The sequence below is a fragment of the Sinocyclocheilus anshuiensis genome, unplaced genomic scaffold (assembly GCF_001515605.1).
Source record: "Sinocyclocheilus anshuiensis isolate Anshui unplaced genomic scaffold, SAMN03320099.WGS_v1.1 scaffold255, whole genome shotgun sequence".
NCBI classification, from domain to species: domain Eukaryota; kingdom Metazoa; phylum Chordata; class Actinopteri; order Cypriniformes; family Cyprinidae; genus Sinocyclocheilus; species Sinocyclocheilus anshuiensis.
Genome location: NW_015549578.1, coordinates 443,960 through 462,642, shown reverse-complemented (window position 1 = coordinate 462,642; position 18,683 = coordinate 443,960). Strand labels below are relative to the sequence as shown.

At 40.7% G+C, this 18,683-nt stretch overlaps 1 protein-coding gene across 3 annotated transcripts in view; it reads left to right on the top strand.

The window, feature by feature from the left end:
- LOC107657564 (protein-tyrosine sulfotransferase 1-like) overlaps nt 1–18,683 on the top strand; it is a 68,027-nt gene that overhangs the window by 1,466 nt on the left and 47,878 nt on the right. For 2 of the 3 annotated variants that reach the window (XM_016445709.1, XM_016445707.1), the window contains exons 1-2: nt 1,196–1,570; nt 13,184–14,196. In XM_016445709.1, the coding sequence (XP_016301195.1) occupies nt 13,364–14,196 (833 nt within the window). In that variant the 5' untranslated portion in view covers nt 1,196–1,570; nt 13,184–13,363. Of the gene's footprint in view, nt 1–1,195; nt 1,571–13,183; nt 14,197–18,683 lie in introns of those variants that run through there. The other variant, XM_016445708.1, reaches the window with a different exon arrangement.

The window sequence follows — 18,683 nt, the reverse complement described above, 5'->3', positions numbered from 1 at the left end:
TGTGCTTTCTCAGCACCATCCATTCCACTCTCCGGGGACATATTGTTAAAGATGCCATGTCTGACCCACTCATAGTCGGTCATATTTTTGTCATCTTTCACAGATGATATTTGAATAGCCGGAGCTAGAGACCATGAAAAACGAGCTTCCTATTAACTATTAAGAGCTTCCTACTGAAGTGAACATATAGAAAAATCATAATTAATTCATAATTAAATCTCCATTTGAAGAGCCTCTGTTCAAAGAGATCTAACCATAATGAATGATTGTTTTAATATATAATATAATATAATATAATATAATATAATATAATATAATAATATAATATAATATAATATAATATAATAATTCCCTATGTTGTAGCTATTTATTTTTCTACATGCACTTAAAAATTCTGTATTCAAGACTAGTGGCACAAAGGTGTGCTGAATAAATCTGTTATTTGAAGAATGTCAGCTCCACATCTCTTGTGGTCAAACACAGCATTAGTAAGAAACATGAAACATGGGCTGAGAAACTATGGTGATGGGAGCTTTTAGGGCCTCAAAATATCTTGGCTCTGGAGCAGCTGAGTGCTCTGTTTTCATGTCATGGTCTATTAGTGCAATAATGGCTGTCAAATTCAACTTATTCTGAGGACTTCCTTGGAACTTGTAAACTTGCTCAGAAATACTAAATCACATTGATGTCATGCACTCAGGGAGATCACAGTTAATAATGAACATTAATTCATCAGATAAAATGTATCAATGAGTCAACGTTCTAACATTCAGTTCAAACAATATATTTGTGTATTCGAAAAATGTGAAAATATTGAACATTTCATTAGATTTAATTCTAAAATAAAAGATTTTTTTTTTAAACGATGCCCTTATTAATATAGCTACAGATTATTTTATTTGTTTAATATTTTACTTTGATCATATCAGAGATATTTGTTCCAGAAAAAAAGTAAAATTAAGTAAGCCGCACTCTTTAGTTTCTCAGCCAACAGTACGATGCGCTTTCCCTTTAAGAACCCTGTAGCACCACGGTGCTCTTGCAAAACACAACCAAAGAGGGCGGGGTTAAAGCCCACTGCGCGTATGGACCAATAGCATTACGTCGGAACAAAAACGTCAAATAGCCTCTGGACCAATCGGAGTGTTGCTATTAAAATCGTGTTGCCTGTGTGACATAAAAGCTCCTCACGAAAGACCGTTGTTTATGATTCGGTCAGTGGAGATTTCCACGCAATAACTTATATTTAAAACAATATAGTTAAAATAATAATCTAATGCAATTGCGCAACTTTACAATCCATCAAAATCAGGTGGTGCTTGTTTGAGACAGTGAACTGAAACATGTGGAGTTGTGGCGATATAACGGGCATCTGGCAACCCCGTGAAGGCGACGCGCTTTGATGTGATACAGTTGTGGTGAGCGGAGCGTCGAGACGGTCAGAGTGTCGCATTTTAAAGCGGTGAATGGAACAGCTTAAGCGAATGGCACGACTGTGCTTTGTTCCTCGCTTACAAAGAGCTCCTATGTAACCCACTCATCGTCTATCGTGACGGATCTACTGCACAAGGTACGTTTCTTTTACACATAACCCAAAAGTGTTGCAGCGTTACAATGTATTTGCGTTAACATCCAGCAGCATCTCAATCTACTTTCCTTCGGCGAGAACCTAAACAACCCTTTTCCTTGTTTTAGTCCACCTTAAGTTTTTGAGTATTTAAAAACTGGTCTTACGAGACGTATGTTTTGACTGGGGGGGAGAATGATGCGGACTTGGCACGTGCCAACCTTTGAATTGAACTGTATGGGACGACAGCCGAGCTGTCAGTGATCCGTCTGCTTGGTCTGTCAAACCCTGATATGTGCATGTCAAATGAGATAAAAACACTAATATATAGTTAGAGGCGACCTTTATAGCCTAATCGTTTGATTTTAAGCGCTTCTATTCGTCCTGATTATATAAACAGGAATAATGTGTTATTTATTGTGTCACAATTAAAATGATTCTTCGCATAAGTAAATTTGGTGATTTATAAGTGATTCTGTTTAGGTTTTTGTGAATAGAGCCCGTCTGTAGCCCCATGGCCTGGCAGTTACTTCAGCCAAATGTGTAATTTATGGCCAGACAGCCCCTTGAGATTCAAAAGATTATTTTGGACAATAGAAATACCTTTCACTGTTTGTTGTTGTGCTTTGGCCAAGCATTAGTCCAATTAGAATGACCGCTGACTGATTTTCTTGTCTGATCTGAGAGAGAGACTGATGTACTTACTGACTGTTAGATGCAGGAATTCATTTCTGTGTGTGTGTGTGTGTGTGTGTGTGTGTGTGTGTGTTTTCTTGATCTTTCCTTGGGGTTTTGACTGGGTTCTAGATATCACTACTGTAAAAATAAAATGTGTTTTTGTTTTTGAGCCCTGAAGTTAACTAGACTCATAGACTTTTTAAAAGTTGACATTTCTGGTAAAATGAATGAAAATGTTTATTTTATGTTCTTTTTATATTTATCTATTTTTATTTTATTCAATTTTTATATTTATGTATTTATTTCATTGGTATATTTAGCTTCATTTGGAAAAGGCGTAACATTTCATTCAAGTTAGTTGCTCATTAAGAATTAAAAATTGAGCATTAGATTAGTGTCATACTACCGTTTCCATGTCTGCTTAAACTGAAAATCTATTTGATGGACAATCCTTTTTGTTAACACTTCTGCTGCAACACTAACTTCACTTGTGATTTGGTCTCACAAGCACAACACTTGCATATTGATCTGTCCTTGCATTTTGCGCAATCATGATTGTGTACAGAGACCTGAAATAATGGACTTTCAACAAAGAAAGACCTTCCTGTGTTGCTGTGTCTCTTCTTTATGGGCTAAAACGTGCATTCACTGCCTATGATGTGTAATGTTTTTAAGCCTTATTAATTTGTGTGGTTCTTTGCATGATCATTGAGGATTCTTCCAATAGTGAAGATAGTTCTGACCCAGACACTAGAAGAAGGCAGTGGGGATTGAGATGTTTTTACTCCGAGATTGTCAGACAATTCTGATGCTCAAGCACTATCATTTGTACTGAATGTTAACTACAGAGAAATTACTCTGGAGGTTTTGTACTTGTGAACTGATTGAATTGCCGCTTCAGATCAGTTTTAGTACTGCAACACCGCACTTTGAGCATCTTAGATTAAACACTCTGAATATTAGATTAGGCCCTTTGGTTCTCAAATCCACATTGTCATAGATAAGTTTAAATGTGCTGCAAAATGTGTTCAGTATTGCACGATTCATTCAAGTTCATTCAAGAACCTAAAAGCCTCTCTCAAAATGTAGAATATCACTGTCAAAATGTGGATGTATACTAATATGAAGTAATGTGATCTTAAAAGGCTTTCTACAGCAAGCCTTGGGGTTGGAGATCGCAAGAAATAAGACCATCACAGATTAGCTAGTGCTTTAATCCCACTCTGTATCCTAGTGACCGTTTCAGCCTTGATTGAAGAAGCAGGTTTAGCCAGTGGCCAACAGATGATTACTGTGTTTTAGTGAAACATTTTTGACATTGCTATATTTTACGGATGTACCAATATTAAAATTCTGATACCAATGCGTGGATAATTTGATGTTACAGGTGATATTAAAACTCTATACAGTTTTGTGCAAACAGAAATAACAAATAAAATGCATTTAAAATTACATTTAATATTTTTAAATACTAGGCATCACAACATTATTAACTTAGTAAGACATATTTTAATAAAAAAATTTTTTCCAGTGTTATTAAATTATTAGTGTTTTTAAAGATTAGCTTTAAAGTTCACTCAAAAATTAAAGTACTGTCATTTTTTTCTCACCCTCAAGTTGTTCCAAACCTGTATGAGTTTCTTTCTTCGATTGAACATAAAATATATTTTGAAGTGTGTAATCAAACAGGTCCCCATTATGGAAAAAATACAATAGAAGTCAACGGGGACCAGAAACTGTCATTTTTTGGTGAACTATCCCTTTAAGTGAGGGAAAAAGTAATCAAAATAATAATACCAGTACCAGCCAATGCATTAAAAAACCCTAATATTAACTGATTAAAGGGGTCATACGATGCGATTTCAATTTTTCCTTTCTCTTTGGCTATACATTTTTTACCAGTATGTGTGTTCCCTGGGAATCAAACCCACAACCTTTTGCGCTGCTAACACAATGCTCCACCACTGAGCCACAGGAACATAAAGAAAAAGAAAAACATAAAATTTGATATTTAAAGAATTTGCCACTGACGATTCAAACGCGAGTTTTGAGCAGTGTAGAGTAGCGCTTGTTTGTCACTTCTCCGATCACAAATGCAGACAGGGTTTTATGTTTACGCGGCGCGATGCAATGCAACGCGTAAAAAGACAGTATAAGTCATTATAATCCGTAATTATGTCCCCACTGGATGCAACAAATGCCTCGTTTATAATGGCTTTTAATGTTTTTGTCTCGTCGTGCCGGGACAAGGCATCACAATATGGTAAGGGGCGTAACATTTCCATCACAGGCTTGAGGTATTCGGCCAATCAGAACGCACTGGATAGCTGGCCAATCAGAGCACACCTCGCTTTTCAGACCGATGAGCTTTGTAAAAATCGACGCGTTTCAGAAAGGCGGGGCATAGAGGAGAAACAATAATGTACAGAATGTGGAAAACAATGTTTTTTGAACCTTAAACCGCGTAAACACATTTCATTACACCAAATACACCAAATAATGTTCTTTTTAGCAACATCATATGACCCCTTTAATATTACAAATATGGTACAGATATATTGTGCAACCCTAACTCCATTAAGGTTACCTAAAAGCTTTTCTGGCTTTAACAGCTGAGACGGTGGGTAGATAGTGGGTGCATGTGCATGATTGTTAAGGAATGGTTGACACGTGACCCGTGCGCTTCTTTTGTAATCGTTCAGAAATGCCATCAACACATGGCTGTCAAACTCGGGAGTGAGTGCATGATTCTGCTCACAAAGCACTTTCTACATCAAATGTTCCCATTCTCTCCTCACCCTTTGAATAGAAGCCACAGCGTGATTTTTCTAAAATGAAAAGTATCCTGCTCACTTTGTCTGTTGCTCCTTCACCGGTGCTGGATTTCATTTTCTGAGAGGTCTGAAGGGTTTTGTTCAAGTGGTCCAGATTGAACCTCCTTATGAAGGATCAAAGTTGTATGAAAGGGAAGATTACTGAGTTTGATCTTTTCCCATGTCTGAATTGTTAGACTTTTTCTGTGTTACCACAGTCTTTAGTCTATGAAACGCCTTTCCTGTGATACCTAAGTAACTCAAATAGAATTTTCTTAGGCTTTTTAAACGTTCAGTCTTTGGTTTTAAAGTCGTCATGAAACGGAAGCTGCGATAGGCTTTCAGGTCAGAAATGCCTTCTTGAAAAAGTAGGGAAGGCATTCTTTGTTCAGTCGGGAATTGATTGAATTGTAGTCTCTTTTTAATGCTCCAATGTGAGTGACAGGATGTCCCGCCCTCACGCCGGTAAACCCATTATCAGAGAAGAGAAGAGATGTCGTAGCAAGAGGGAGGGGAAGTTATTTTGATAAAAGATTATGAGGGCACATGAATTTAAAAAAATTATGTGCACGGATAAATAATTTATAATAACATACACAGAGTAAGGACAAATGTCTGATAGAATGATGGCGAATGATTTGCAGATCCTGAGCACCAATGACAAACATCTAATCTTGTAAAATATGTGGTAAGTACTGCCGCTGCATAGTATAGAGTCCTTGTGATCGCGAATCTCAAAAGTGAAAGTGAAAGTAAAATGAGTGCGCAATCGAAAGCGGTTTCAATAGCGGCTCCCTGATGTCCGCAATTTATATACAGTCGCTATATACTTACCCAACGATATAATTGTGAGAAAAAGTATTGAAATATTTTTTTATCCTCCCATCTCGTAGGCTATTTATTCCCTTTAGGGTTTCCGTTGTACACTTCATTTCCTTTCCGAACACGGAATTGGGATGCGGTGGATTGCGGCAGAGGGGGTGGGAGAAATCACGATGTCAGCTTAACATCGGTGATGGACGATGGCATCGTCTATCGGCCCAACCCTAATAAATACTGCAGTGTTCCTTAAAAAATAAGAATGGTCAATTTTGATTTCATGGTGACTAAGTAAAAAAAAAAATTGGGATGTACTGATATTAAAATTGTGGGCGATGCCGATAAGCTTGTAATTATTTTTATGTTCTGGATGAAAATGATGAACATTAAAATGATATACCATTTAATGTAGATAAAATAAAATGTACTATTATTAAACTTACTATTAAATAAAAATGTATACATTAATTACATTTAAATTAATCTCTAATATGGCTGGTAAGTGATATACACTATCATTCAAAGGTTTGAGGTCAGTAAGATTGTTTAAATTTTTTTTTATAGAAATTTCTTATGTTCACCAAGGCTACATTTATTTGATCAGAAAATACAGTAAGTCAGTATTCAGTGTCACATGATCCTTCAGAAATGATTCTAATATGCTGATTTTCTTATTATCAGTGTTGAAAACAATTGTGCTGTTTAATAGTTTTGTGAAAACCATTATACATTTTTTCAGAATTTTTTTGGAAGAACTCAGATTTGTGAAGTACATCAATTAGGAGTAACCAAGGCAAGAAAGAACCAAAAGCAGTGATGCATTCTCCATTCCAGAAAATACAACCTCCCTTCATGTCTTGTTAAAGAAACTCTTCTCGGGCTCTTCTTCTTATTAAGTGATGCTGTGGTCTGGTTTCAGCACATGCCTGTGGAGGATTCCCAAACAGATCAATGTCAAATCCAGTGCAGCATATCCGTAACAGAAGTGTGGAAGCTCTATTAATTTAATACCAACACCTTCTTGATTTCTCTTTCACGAATGTGAAATGCGAGACCAAACATTGCTTAACCACAATAGTAAATCAGCTAAGAGGCTGTTCCTCGGTGGTGTGGAGTGATTTAAATCCAGATGATGCTGGCTTTAAAACGTCTGTCAATGACTGAGTAAAACGTCAATGACTGAGTAAAACATCCATGCCTTCCATTTGTTCAGTGTTTTCTTTATGATCTTTATGATGTAGCCTTCTCATTAGCTTTACTAGTTTGAACATCCCACTCAGCTTGTGTGTCCGCAACAACTGGGATCCGTTTCTCCTCTGTGAAATATAAACTGGAGTGGGTTTTTAACATATGAACGTTTGGTAAGTGAGCTTGAACCTAAAGCAGACAGGGAAGAGGATGAAACCGTGACTCATCCTGTGACACATTTCAGGGAAGATGTTCCTGAACAACATCGCTTCCTCCTGTGTAGAGCCTCATCCATTACACTGAGGATTCTGGGTGTGGAATTCCTGTTTACCATCTGTCAGCACTAACAGCCTGCGGCCAAGAAATCCATCACGAGCAAGGCCCCTCTCCATCAAAGTAACTCTGCGCAGACCTTGAAAGAGAGCATTAAGTTCCTCGTACTTATCAGAGGCGGCTGATGCGCATAGGATGTCGCGGTTTAATGAGGGAGGCTCTGACGTTTATCTGAATGTATGGCTAACGCCGTAAAATAGACGTCACGAATAACATCAACATGGAATTCAGTGTTTGCTTGTCACCTCAGTTTTATTTCTGTCAGGGATTCAGAAGGAAAGACAGTCAGCGGTTTGTAGATGTTGAATGACGTGAAGAATTTGAAATATTAACGGTTAAGTTAGTATGCTTGGTTACCAAGGAGAAAAACGGTGTAGAGTTTTAGGTGAAATATGAGTCATGAAGTGTGGATTAAAAAAAATCCAGGTAAATATCACTTGTGAGCAGAATATTATTTTGCATCATGTCATGTATTTAGGACGTGTGAATTGCCTCATCGTCATTTCCATCACAGATTGCTGCTAAACACAATGCGTCATTTGTGATGTTGTGGAAATGTTGAATTACTTTTTAATTAAACTGACAAATGATATGTTCATTCATACACCGTTGAACATTGTTAGGGGCCGTTTACACACGACGCAATGTTGACTTGCTGCATTAAAAACGTTCAGTTGGCTCAATTAAATTATGTAAACTAAATGTCTTTTAACTCAAGTTAAAAAAAGGTTAAACTTTCTCTAACATTTCCATGTTTTTTTTCTGTGAGACCTGTGTCTCGCGTTTTTTAGTGCAAAAATATGTTCTCTGTGAATGGCCCCTTGTTGGACAAATTAAACTGGTGAGAGTTTATTTTATAAAATCAGTTTGCTCAAGAATTGTGTCATCCCTGAAGCTATCAACTTAGTGAACAAGAATCACTCAATCTCTGTCTCTCTGTTCTTCCTTTTTATTATTTTATTGAAATGTTGTATCATTAAAAAAAAATTCTGTTGCCATCCTTTCCTGATGTAGTTGGCCTCTGTGGCTGCACAGTGATAAAAGCACCGCAGATTAAAAGGTGTTTTTGCAACAGCTGTTACTGTATAGTGTGTTTAAGCTACACAGTGGAACTCTGTATTGACCAATCAGCATCCAGGACAGGAATCATCCGTTTTATAAGGGAAACCACAGCCTTGGTGATCAATATTTGTTCCCTGCAGCCTTAATAGATTCCCTAATGCCTTCTGAATCTGTTTGTGTGCATAAGTGTCTGCATGTGGGTATTTGAGTCCCTCAGTGTAGGGGATTCTCATCATATGGTGTGAAGGTAATGCAATATTGGCCCTTTAAAGGGATAGTTCACCCAAAAATGAAAATTTGATGTTTATCTGCTTACCCTCAGGGCATCCAAGATGTAGGTGACTTTGTTTCTTCAGTAGAACACATTTGATGATTTTTAAGTCCAACCGTTGGAGTCTATCAGTCTTATAATGCATGGCAATGGTAACAAAATCTATGAGAGTAAAAAAAAAACATGCACAGACAAATCCAAATTAAACCCTGCGGCTCGTGACGACACATTGATGTCCTAACACACGAAACGATCGGTTTGTGCCAGAAACCGAACAGTATTTATATCATTTTTTTACCTCTAATTCACCACTATGTCCAACTGCTTTGGGCGCACGCAAGCATCCAGTGCGTGAGGTGTGTACACGCTCTGGCGTAGTTTACGCAAGCGCCGGAAGTGATCTCTCGCGCGTATATGTCACTCATTGTTTACACAGTGCACAGTCATTGTAGGTACGACGGCTAATCAAAATGGTACTTGCGCTTATCCGGATTGTTCAAACCGACTTCTGAGCCTGCTCGCCAAAGTTATTATTGATTGCTCTTCGGCTGGATATCAACACACTGTGACGAGTCGGCTACGCCAGAGCGCGTACACACCTCACGCACCGGATTCCGTGCGCGCGCTCAAAGACATAGTTGGACATAGTGGTGTATTAGAGGTAAAAAATGATATAAATACTGTTCGGTTTCTGGCACAAACCGATCGTTTCGTATCTTAGGACATCAATGTGTCGTAGTCTCTTCCCCGTGCATACACGCTGGTGTCCTCGTGGGTCCAGGAGGGGTGCGTAGAGGAACTCCTGTGCCGCCAGAGTCGTGAGCTGCCGGACCCGCAGTCCGGACGAGAACCGCACCCGTTACACGGCCGTCGGGCAAGGATGCTGGTCCGTCTAGTCCCTTCAAGCGCCGTGGGCAGAGAGAAGGACGAAGCCGATGATAGAAGCCGCCGCACCTCGCGCCCCGGACCGGAGAGGGGAGCGCGTGCGACCGCCGGACTCCGCCCCTTGCCTGGACCCTTCCTTCCTTCCTGACCACTGCCTTTCCCTTCATGAACCCCTCAGCACGACGAGGACACCAGATCCCCTGTTTATTTTGGACACTTGATTCCCTTTTTTCTGGACACTTTATTTTCTGTTAATAAACTGTGTCTGTCGTTTGCTCCTCCCGCGACAACACCCATTAACGTAAACTACGCCAGAGCGCGTACACACCTCACGCACCGGAAGCCGTGCGCGCGCACAAAGACAGTTGGACATAGTGGTGTATTAGAGGTAAAAAATTATATAAATACTGTTCGGTTTCTGGCACAAACCGATCATTTCGTGTCTTAGGACATCAATGTGTCGTCACGAGCCACAGGGTTTAATTTGGATTTGTCTGTGCATGTTTTTTTTACTCTCATAGATTTTGTTACCATTGACATGCATTATAAGACTGATAGACTCCAACGGTTGGACTTAAAAATCATCAAATGTGTTCTACTGAAGAAACAAAGTCACCTACATCTTGGATGCCCTGGGGGTAAGCAGATAAACATCAACTTTTCATTTTTGGGTGAACTATCCCTTTAAGAAATTGTTGACGGTAATGAATAAAGGTGATCACACATAATCTCTTTTATGTGGACTGAGATGAAGAGCTGTGTCAATTAAGGGTCACTTTACCATCACCAGCATCCTGGAATAGATTCCCAGTGGTACCAGGCTCAAGTGTCTCAAGAAACTTTATTGACTGTGTTCCCGGGTGGGTCATTGTGGGTAACCTCCTTCGGGTGGCTTGAGAGGGTCTCATGGGACTGCTCTAAGCGAAGTGGCTTAATGCTTCCACACACCTTTTGTTCCCTTGACGAGACCTGTAAGTAATGTAATGAACACTACAGGTGACCTTGCTTCAAATAGTAGTTTTTGAAATAAGGAAATTAGCCTAGTGGAGCCCATTTTTGTACATGTATTTGACAGCCAGAATTTTGGTTTGGCAGTAAAAGAGCTTGAAAAGAAAAAAGCAAAACAACAATTGTAGCTCATTGATAAAATTAATTTTGCACTAAAAAACACCCAGGCCAATGTTTCACTTGCACTTGGAAGTTACCAAAGCAGTGCCAATACATAATTGGAACTTGTTAAGACCTGCAAGATTTGGCCAAATAAAATCACACCACGATTATTTTGATCAATATTATGATTGCAGTTTGAACTGCGATTAGACTATGAACATATCGTATCAGCTAAGATATCAAAGGGATGTTATTTTAGTATTATTTATATGCCGTTATTTTAGATTAGATTTTATATTTTGTTATTAATTTATTCAGTCTAATTTATTTATTTTTTAAATATTGTTATTTAGATTTAATTCATTTTTTTTATGCTTCACCTAATACTTATTTCAGGTATTTCAGTTTTATTTCCACTTTATTTTAATGAACAAAAATGTTTTTGATAATTTTAGTTTTAGCTTTAGGTAATGATAATAACTCCCATAACCTGCTCCCATAACCGATAAATGGCTTTTATTAAAATGTTATAATATTTTGTCTAAATTAAGGAATAATACAATAATTAATTAAAAATCAACCATTGTAATTTTATGTGTAAAACAGTATTTTTAGAATGTAATCTTTATAAAATAATGATAATTTATTTTTAAAAGTAGTATAAATTAGTAGTTTTTTTAAGATTTACTTTCAATGAGTGTAAAATGACTAAAGGTAATCTAAATGTAAAAATAGGTAAACTTTTATAAAAATATAAAATTATGTATAAAAAATATGAAATGTTACATATTTTTTTACATATTTTAAAAGGTTACATATTTGCTCACTCTTCTTTGCAGAACTGCTCAAGTTCAGTTAAATTTGAAAAAAAAAAAAAACCCTAATCCAGACTAAAGCAACCACCTAGCAAGTAGCAACCTTATCAACTGCATAGCAACATATTCAGAACACCTTAGTAACAACATGGCAATGGCTAACAATACCGTGCACAGGCAAATAATGCTCAGATTTACTTTAGAAATATAAAAATAGAGTTTACATCATGGCCTCCAGGGATTCTCCCTTGCCGATTCTCCTCTACTAGTGCGTTTCAGCGCAGTGCTGACACAGGCCAACGTGTGCTACACTGATCGGCGCTTTGGTCAGAGAATAGCACAGGGAAAATCTTGTAACAAACCCAATGCGCCAGAGCCAGAACAATGTGGTCAAGTTTTATGTGCACTGCTTGTGTTGAGTTGGCCACCCACTCCTTAAGGTTGTGTAGCACACAGTGCAAATTAAAGACTGCAAGGTCATACATCTTGTAGCTGGCGGAAATGTGTTCTCTGTACCTTGAGAGTGGGAGGAAATATGAGTCAGTCTTAAGATATCCGACCAGATCTGTCTCTTATTTCAGACTACTATATCTCGCAAGTGTCACTCTCCAAAATCCAATTGTGCTTATCGTCCAATATGTTGAAGTCTGAAACTTTTTGTCCTCGCTAGCATTTTTTTTTTCAGTCCATTTGCTTTGTTCAAAGCTTTTTTTTCATTTTAGTTTCATTTGCAACATTTTTTGGTTGAACAGGGCAGCTAGTAGTATTCATTTAGATTTTATTGCAGTGCAAGTATGATTGCAATATTTGTCTTTGATCAATAATTGAATTAATTGACAAGGTCAATGATAATATCTTTTTTTTGTCTGAATATATTAATCTTTTCAAAAATACAATTAAAAGGCAAATCATAAACACAATTACTTGAATACGTCTCTTCTATGAGGAGCTTGTTTTTCATTTTTATTTTTGGTTTTTAATTAATTGTTATAGTTTTGGGGATCATGGTGATGTCCTGGTATCCTATTTTATTTATTTATTTTTTTTTTACAAAAATGCTTTACTTATTATTTGAAAAAACAAATCTGAGTAGACTCATATGAATGTGCATCAAGGTCAATATATTAATTTTAATTTTAAATATATTTAATATATAAACATTTATATAAAATGTATATGAAATAAAATAATTTGACCTTTTTATGACAAAACAACTATAGTTGTCATGTGGTGTGACTCCCCAAAAATAATATTTATGAAATAATAATTAATTTAAAAACTATATATTAAAAAAATACTGTTTACCTTAAAACACACACACACACACACACACACACACACATATTATTCATGGATGTGTGCAGTCATATGTGTTCAGTGTGTAAGGAAATATATTTTTATGTTTTACTTCATGGTTACATCACATGACATTTTTAGAGTTATTAAATTTTAAATTTCTTGAAAATGTTCTAAAACATTTAAAAAGAAACACGTGAAACCCACATGAATACAAATAATACATTTTTAAGAATGTGTGTGTTTAGGTCATTACCTTTTATAGTAGGCACTCTTATTTGTCATTGACTCACACATGCTTTAATCATATGAGGTTGAGTGAATGATCTGTTCTGTTGTGTTTCAGGCCTGATGGATTCAGGTACTCGACGAGAGCTGCGTACAGCAGATCCCAGCCTCCACTCGCTCCGTCACGGCCAGTCCTGAGTATCGGGTATTCACCTCAACCTCACCTTTCCTTTTTCTGCTTCTTTCCCGTCTCAATTCACCCCTGGCTTCTCAACCAGTCCTCCAGCTCGCCCCCAAGATGATTGGCAAGTTGAAACAGAATTTACTGGTGGCCTGCCTGGTCATCAGCTCCGTCACGGTCTTCTACCTGGGTCGGCACGCCATGGAGTGCCACCACCGGATAGATGAGCGCAGCCAGCCGCTGGTGAGCAGCCTGCACACCACACTGCGCACGGGCCAGAACCTCAGCACCCCCTTCATCTACAATAAAGACATGCCTCTTATATTTATCGGTGGCGTCCCTCGCAGTGGCACCACTCTTATGCGGGCCATGCTGGATGCTCACCCCGATGTGCGCTGCGGAGAAGAGACCCGTGTCATCCCTCGCATTCTGGCCATGAAGCAGATGTGGAGCCGCTCCGGCCGGGAGAAAATGCGGCTAGACGAAGCTGGAGTAACAGACGAGGTCTTGGACTCAGCCATGCAAGCTTTCCTATTGGAGATCATCGTAAAACATGGCGAACCGGCCAACTACCTGTGTAATAAAGACCCGTTTGCTCTTAAATCACTCACTTATCTGGCTAAGATCTTTCCCCACGCTAAGTTCATCCTCATGATCCGTGACGGCAGGGCCTCCGTTCACTCCATGATCTCCCGTAAAGTCACCATCGCTGGGTTTGACTTGAGCAGCTACCGGGACTGCCTGACAAAGTGGAACCGGGCCATAGAGACAATGTACACTCAGTGCCTGGAGGCAGCGGACAAGTGCCTGCCCATGCACTACGAACAGCTTGTCCTGCACCCGGAAAAGTGGATGAGAAGGCTTCTGAAATTCCTGAACATTCCTTGGAATGATGCTGTTCTACACCATGAGGAGCTCATTGGGAAAGCAGGCGGCGTTTCGCTCTCCAAGTAAGTGCCGTTGACTTGTGGACTAGTTTACTTTGTGCTGGGTCAGGGTCTTCCTCTCTGTTTTAAATGAGCTATAATTGTTTTCTTGTAAAAGCCAAAGCAGGATTTTGAGCCCAGCATTCAGCATGAGTATCTTGGGTTTATGAGCCATCTGGATTATTTAAGATCGGTTCAGTTATCTTATCTAATTAATGTCACCAGCCATTTGTGTCACACAGGCTGTGTTTGGCATACTAGTGTATGCAAAAAAGTGTGTGAAAGCATGTGTAATGATGTTTCAAACAGACGTATGCTACATTGCTTTCACATGACTTGCGTATTTTATTAATATAGAAATAAATACAGATATTTAGCATTTTTATAAATATGTAAATATTATATACTGTAAAAATAATCCTTATTAATAATAATTAAAAACAAGTTATTATTAATAATTATTTATATTATATAATATTTAGTGTGATCTATAAAAAAAATCATGATTCACATTACCTCTGGGCCTGGTTTACTCATTACAATAAAAAAATAACTGTAAACTACATTGCGTAAACTACATTGCTTTTAGAAGTGCACATTTGACAGTAGCTTGAGTTGACAGAAGTAGCTTGAGTTAGGATGCAGATATAAATTTGTTAATGATCAAAAACAGTAACATCTGTAAAAATTGTAACAACCTCATTTTTATATGGTGAAATTTTATCATTCTGACTGTTTGAGTTTTATTAAAATTAACCATTGGTCTTCCATAGTAGCATACATTTAGATCATGATAACCACAGTTAAAATCACACATATAGCACCTCAATACCATGGTAAAAATGTAACTATATGGTTTCTAGGTATTTGCATGAAAAACAGTAGTCTAAATACATTTAGTATAAATGCACAAATGCTAGCTTATTCACAATAAATACTGTAATTATATTCCATTACATTTATTAAATGTCTACATTAATAATATAATAAAATTCGATATGAATATCCCACATTTCTGCCACAATACCCTGGTGAAGTTAATGTTACTACAGTAAATCCATGGTAAATTATGGCAATTTGTAGATTAAAAAGCCTTCTGACTGTCTCGTTGCACACAGTGTTTCTCCTGTTTGTCAGTGCGGTTTCATCAGCTTTAAACTAGTTTAAAGTCATTTGTGTTCTTCGTACATACTGACAACTGCAGAAATAGTCAGATTTAGTGTGCTATTTCAAACATAAACAACACTTTGTGTTCATTTATGTGTATGTGCAGATGTGTGTAGGCGTTTCTCTCTCTGTCAGACTAGAACTGTACATGTGTTAAAATTCTCACTGACCAGTGTTGCATTATTTTCAGTTGTGGCTGAAAAGAACTTGATAATCCCTAGGGTGCAGTTGTGTACACGTTCTGTTTGACCACAATATGTTGTGTTGCAGCTTCTATGAGTTTTCTGCACAGTGCATGCCCTGAATAGACCAAATGAAGGGTGTAGTTCTCCTGCAACATTCCTGCAGCAGTAAAAACCTGTTGTTGCATGTTGGAACGTGAATCCTGATTTTTTTTTTTTTTCAATATAGGAAAAATTGATGTATAATGAAAAGACAGTCTTAGTTTATTAAATTCAGGTGTTTTTGCATTGTTTTTGTAAATGCAACCACGTTTTGTCAAATGCTTCTCAGAGGTCATTTGTTTCTGCACTTTAGGGAGTTCCCTATCTGTCAGTCACTACGAGTTATGTCGTGACAACATAATGGGGGTTCGCCTGGGAGCCCCAATCATCTCTGACTTTAAGAGAAAACACCAATGAAATTTGGCTAGTGGATTTTGCATACCTGAGCCACTCCCCGTGCATACGGGTTTAAATAGGCAACACGTGCATCCACTCTTCAGATGTTTGCTTCGGAGCCGAGTGGATGAAGAGTGCTATTCTCCACAAAGCCTTTCTTCTCTTGACTGGTAGCTGTTCTGGGTTGGCGTTACGGTGTGAACAGCGGTGCCCCTGTCGTCAGCGATTCCCCTGGGCACTTCAATCTAAAAGAGCAGTTTCCTAAACACGGATAGTTTGTGTCTTTTTAAAGATACCGTTCGGTCCGTGTCCTCTTGGTTGCGGTCGTTACCCGTCTTCTGATGACGGACACGATCATTGTCTTCAGTGTCTGGGAATCCAACACGCTGAAGCGGCATTCGTGGATGACTCATGCGTTCATTGCGAGCATATAAGCATCGCCTCGCTGCGATCTTGCCTCTTTTTGATAAAAGGAGGGGCACCCTCTGTCGTCACCCGTCCCGGTCTCTCTGGCTCGAGCAGAGGACCGCCGGCTGGCGCTCTGGGAGATCTGAGGGTTACAATAAGAGCTTCTCCGCCGGGCACCGCCCCACGGACCTCTTATTCCGCACGTGGTGAGAGTTATGTTCGGTTCCCGGGTGATTCTGCTGGCCCGTCTCGTGCGGCTACCAGCGTTTCACTCGGTGCACCCCCGGAAGATCAGATGTCGATAGCAGCATCGGGGGATGGGCTATCGCCCTCCAAGGATGAAGATTTGGTGGAGCTTGGTTTCTCGGAGCAGGACGTGGCTCACAACCACGCTCTGCTCCAGTGCCTTTTTTCACGGAGGTGCATGAGGAGCTGACGAAGTCGTGGATGGCCCCTTTTACGGCCAGAAGCTGCTCGTCTCCCTCCTCACTACCCTCGATGGCGGGGCAGCCAGGGGGTACGTTGACATTCCCCAGGTGGAGAGAGCGGTTGCGGTGCACCTGTGCCTGCAAAATGCCGCCATTTGGAGGAATCGTGCGTGTCTCCCCTCCAAAGCCTGTAAGCTGACAGCTGCTCTCGCGGCCAAGGCTTACAGTGCTGCAGGCCAGGCTGCCTCTGCCTTCAGTTCACCAGGCCAAGGCACTCAAACAAATGCACGAGGGTAATTCCGACCCGAGGTTGATGCAGGAGTTGCGTTCGGCGACTGACTTTGCACTATGGGCGACGAAAGTCATGGCGCGGTCCCTCGGGAAGGCGATGTCCACTATGGTGGTCCAAGAGCGCCATCTCTGGCTCAACCTGGCAGAGATGAGAGATGTCGACAAAGTACACTTTCTCGACGCTCCTGTCTCCTAGGCTGGGCTGTTCAGCGACACTGTCGAGGACTTTGCCCAGCAGTTCTCGGCAGTACAGAAGTAGACCGAGGCCATCCAGCACATCCTGCCCCGGCGTGAGGCACCAGCCACCGCTCCGCCGCGGGCCAAGCCTCAGCCTGCTAGTTGCCGTGGGCGCGCTCAATCTCTTTTCTCGGTGTGGAGTTAGACTCAGTGAGTATGACGGCGCGACTCAGTCAGTGCCGGACTGCCTGAGTTCCTTCAGAGGCAGGACGGTGGTACCACTGAAACACTTTCAGAGGCTCCTGGGGCATATGGCAGCCGCAGTCACGCCGCTCGGATTGCTCCATATAAGACCACTTCAGCACTGGCTACACTCCCGAGTCCCGAGGTGGGCATGGCGCCGCGGTACACATCGTGTCACCATCACACCGACGTGTCGCCGCCTATTCAGCCCCTGGTCGGACCTTGCTTTTCTACGGGCCGGGGTGCCCTTAGGACAAGTGTCAAGGCATGTCGTTGTCATGACGGATGCCTCCAGTACGGGCTGGGGCGCTACATGCAACGGGCAGGCAGCTTCAGGGCTCTGGACTGGGCCCCGACTGCTTTGGCACATCAATTGCCTAGAGCTGTTGGCAGTGCATCTGGCCATCGGGCAGTTCCGGCCACTGCTGCAAGACAAGCCCGCACGGACAACACTGTGGCGGTTTCGTACATCAACCGTACAGCTTCCCGCGAGTCCTCCCACTGCCAACTGTACTACTCCCTGACCGAGGCCCCCCTCGGCACGGACGCACTGGCACATAGCTGGCCTCGGGGTCTTCGCAAGTATGCGTTTACCTCAGTGAGCCTTCTCCCACAGACACTGTGTAAGGTCAGGGAAGACGAGGAGCAGGTCTTAATGGTTGCGCCTTTCTGGCCCACCAGGACCTGGTTTCCAGAACTCATGCTCCTCGCAACAGCCCTCCCTGGCGCATCCCCCTGATACAAGATCTCCTCTATCAGGGGCTCGGCACCATTTGGCACCCGCGTCCAGACCTTTGGAACCTCCACGTGTGGCTCCTGGACGGGACACGGCAGACCTAGCTGATCTGTCACCTGTGGTGGTTAACACGATCACTCAGGCTAGAGCTCCCCCTGCGAGGCAAGCCTATGCTCTGAAATGGAGTCTGTTCGCGAACTGGTGTTCTTCTCGCCGAGAAGACCCCCGAAGATGCACGATTGGAATAGTGTTTTACTTCCTGCAAGAAAGGTTGGAGCATAGGCTGTCACCCTCCACCTTGAAAGTGTATGTGGCTGCCATCGCAGCACATCACAATGCAGTGGACGGCCGGTCCCTGGGAAAGCACAATCTCATCGTCAGGTTCCTGAGGGGTGCCAGAAGGTTAAATCCTCCTAGGCCACCCCTGGTGCCCTCCTGGGA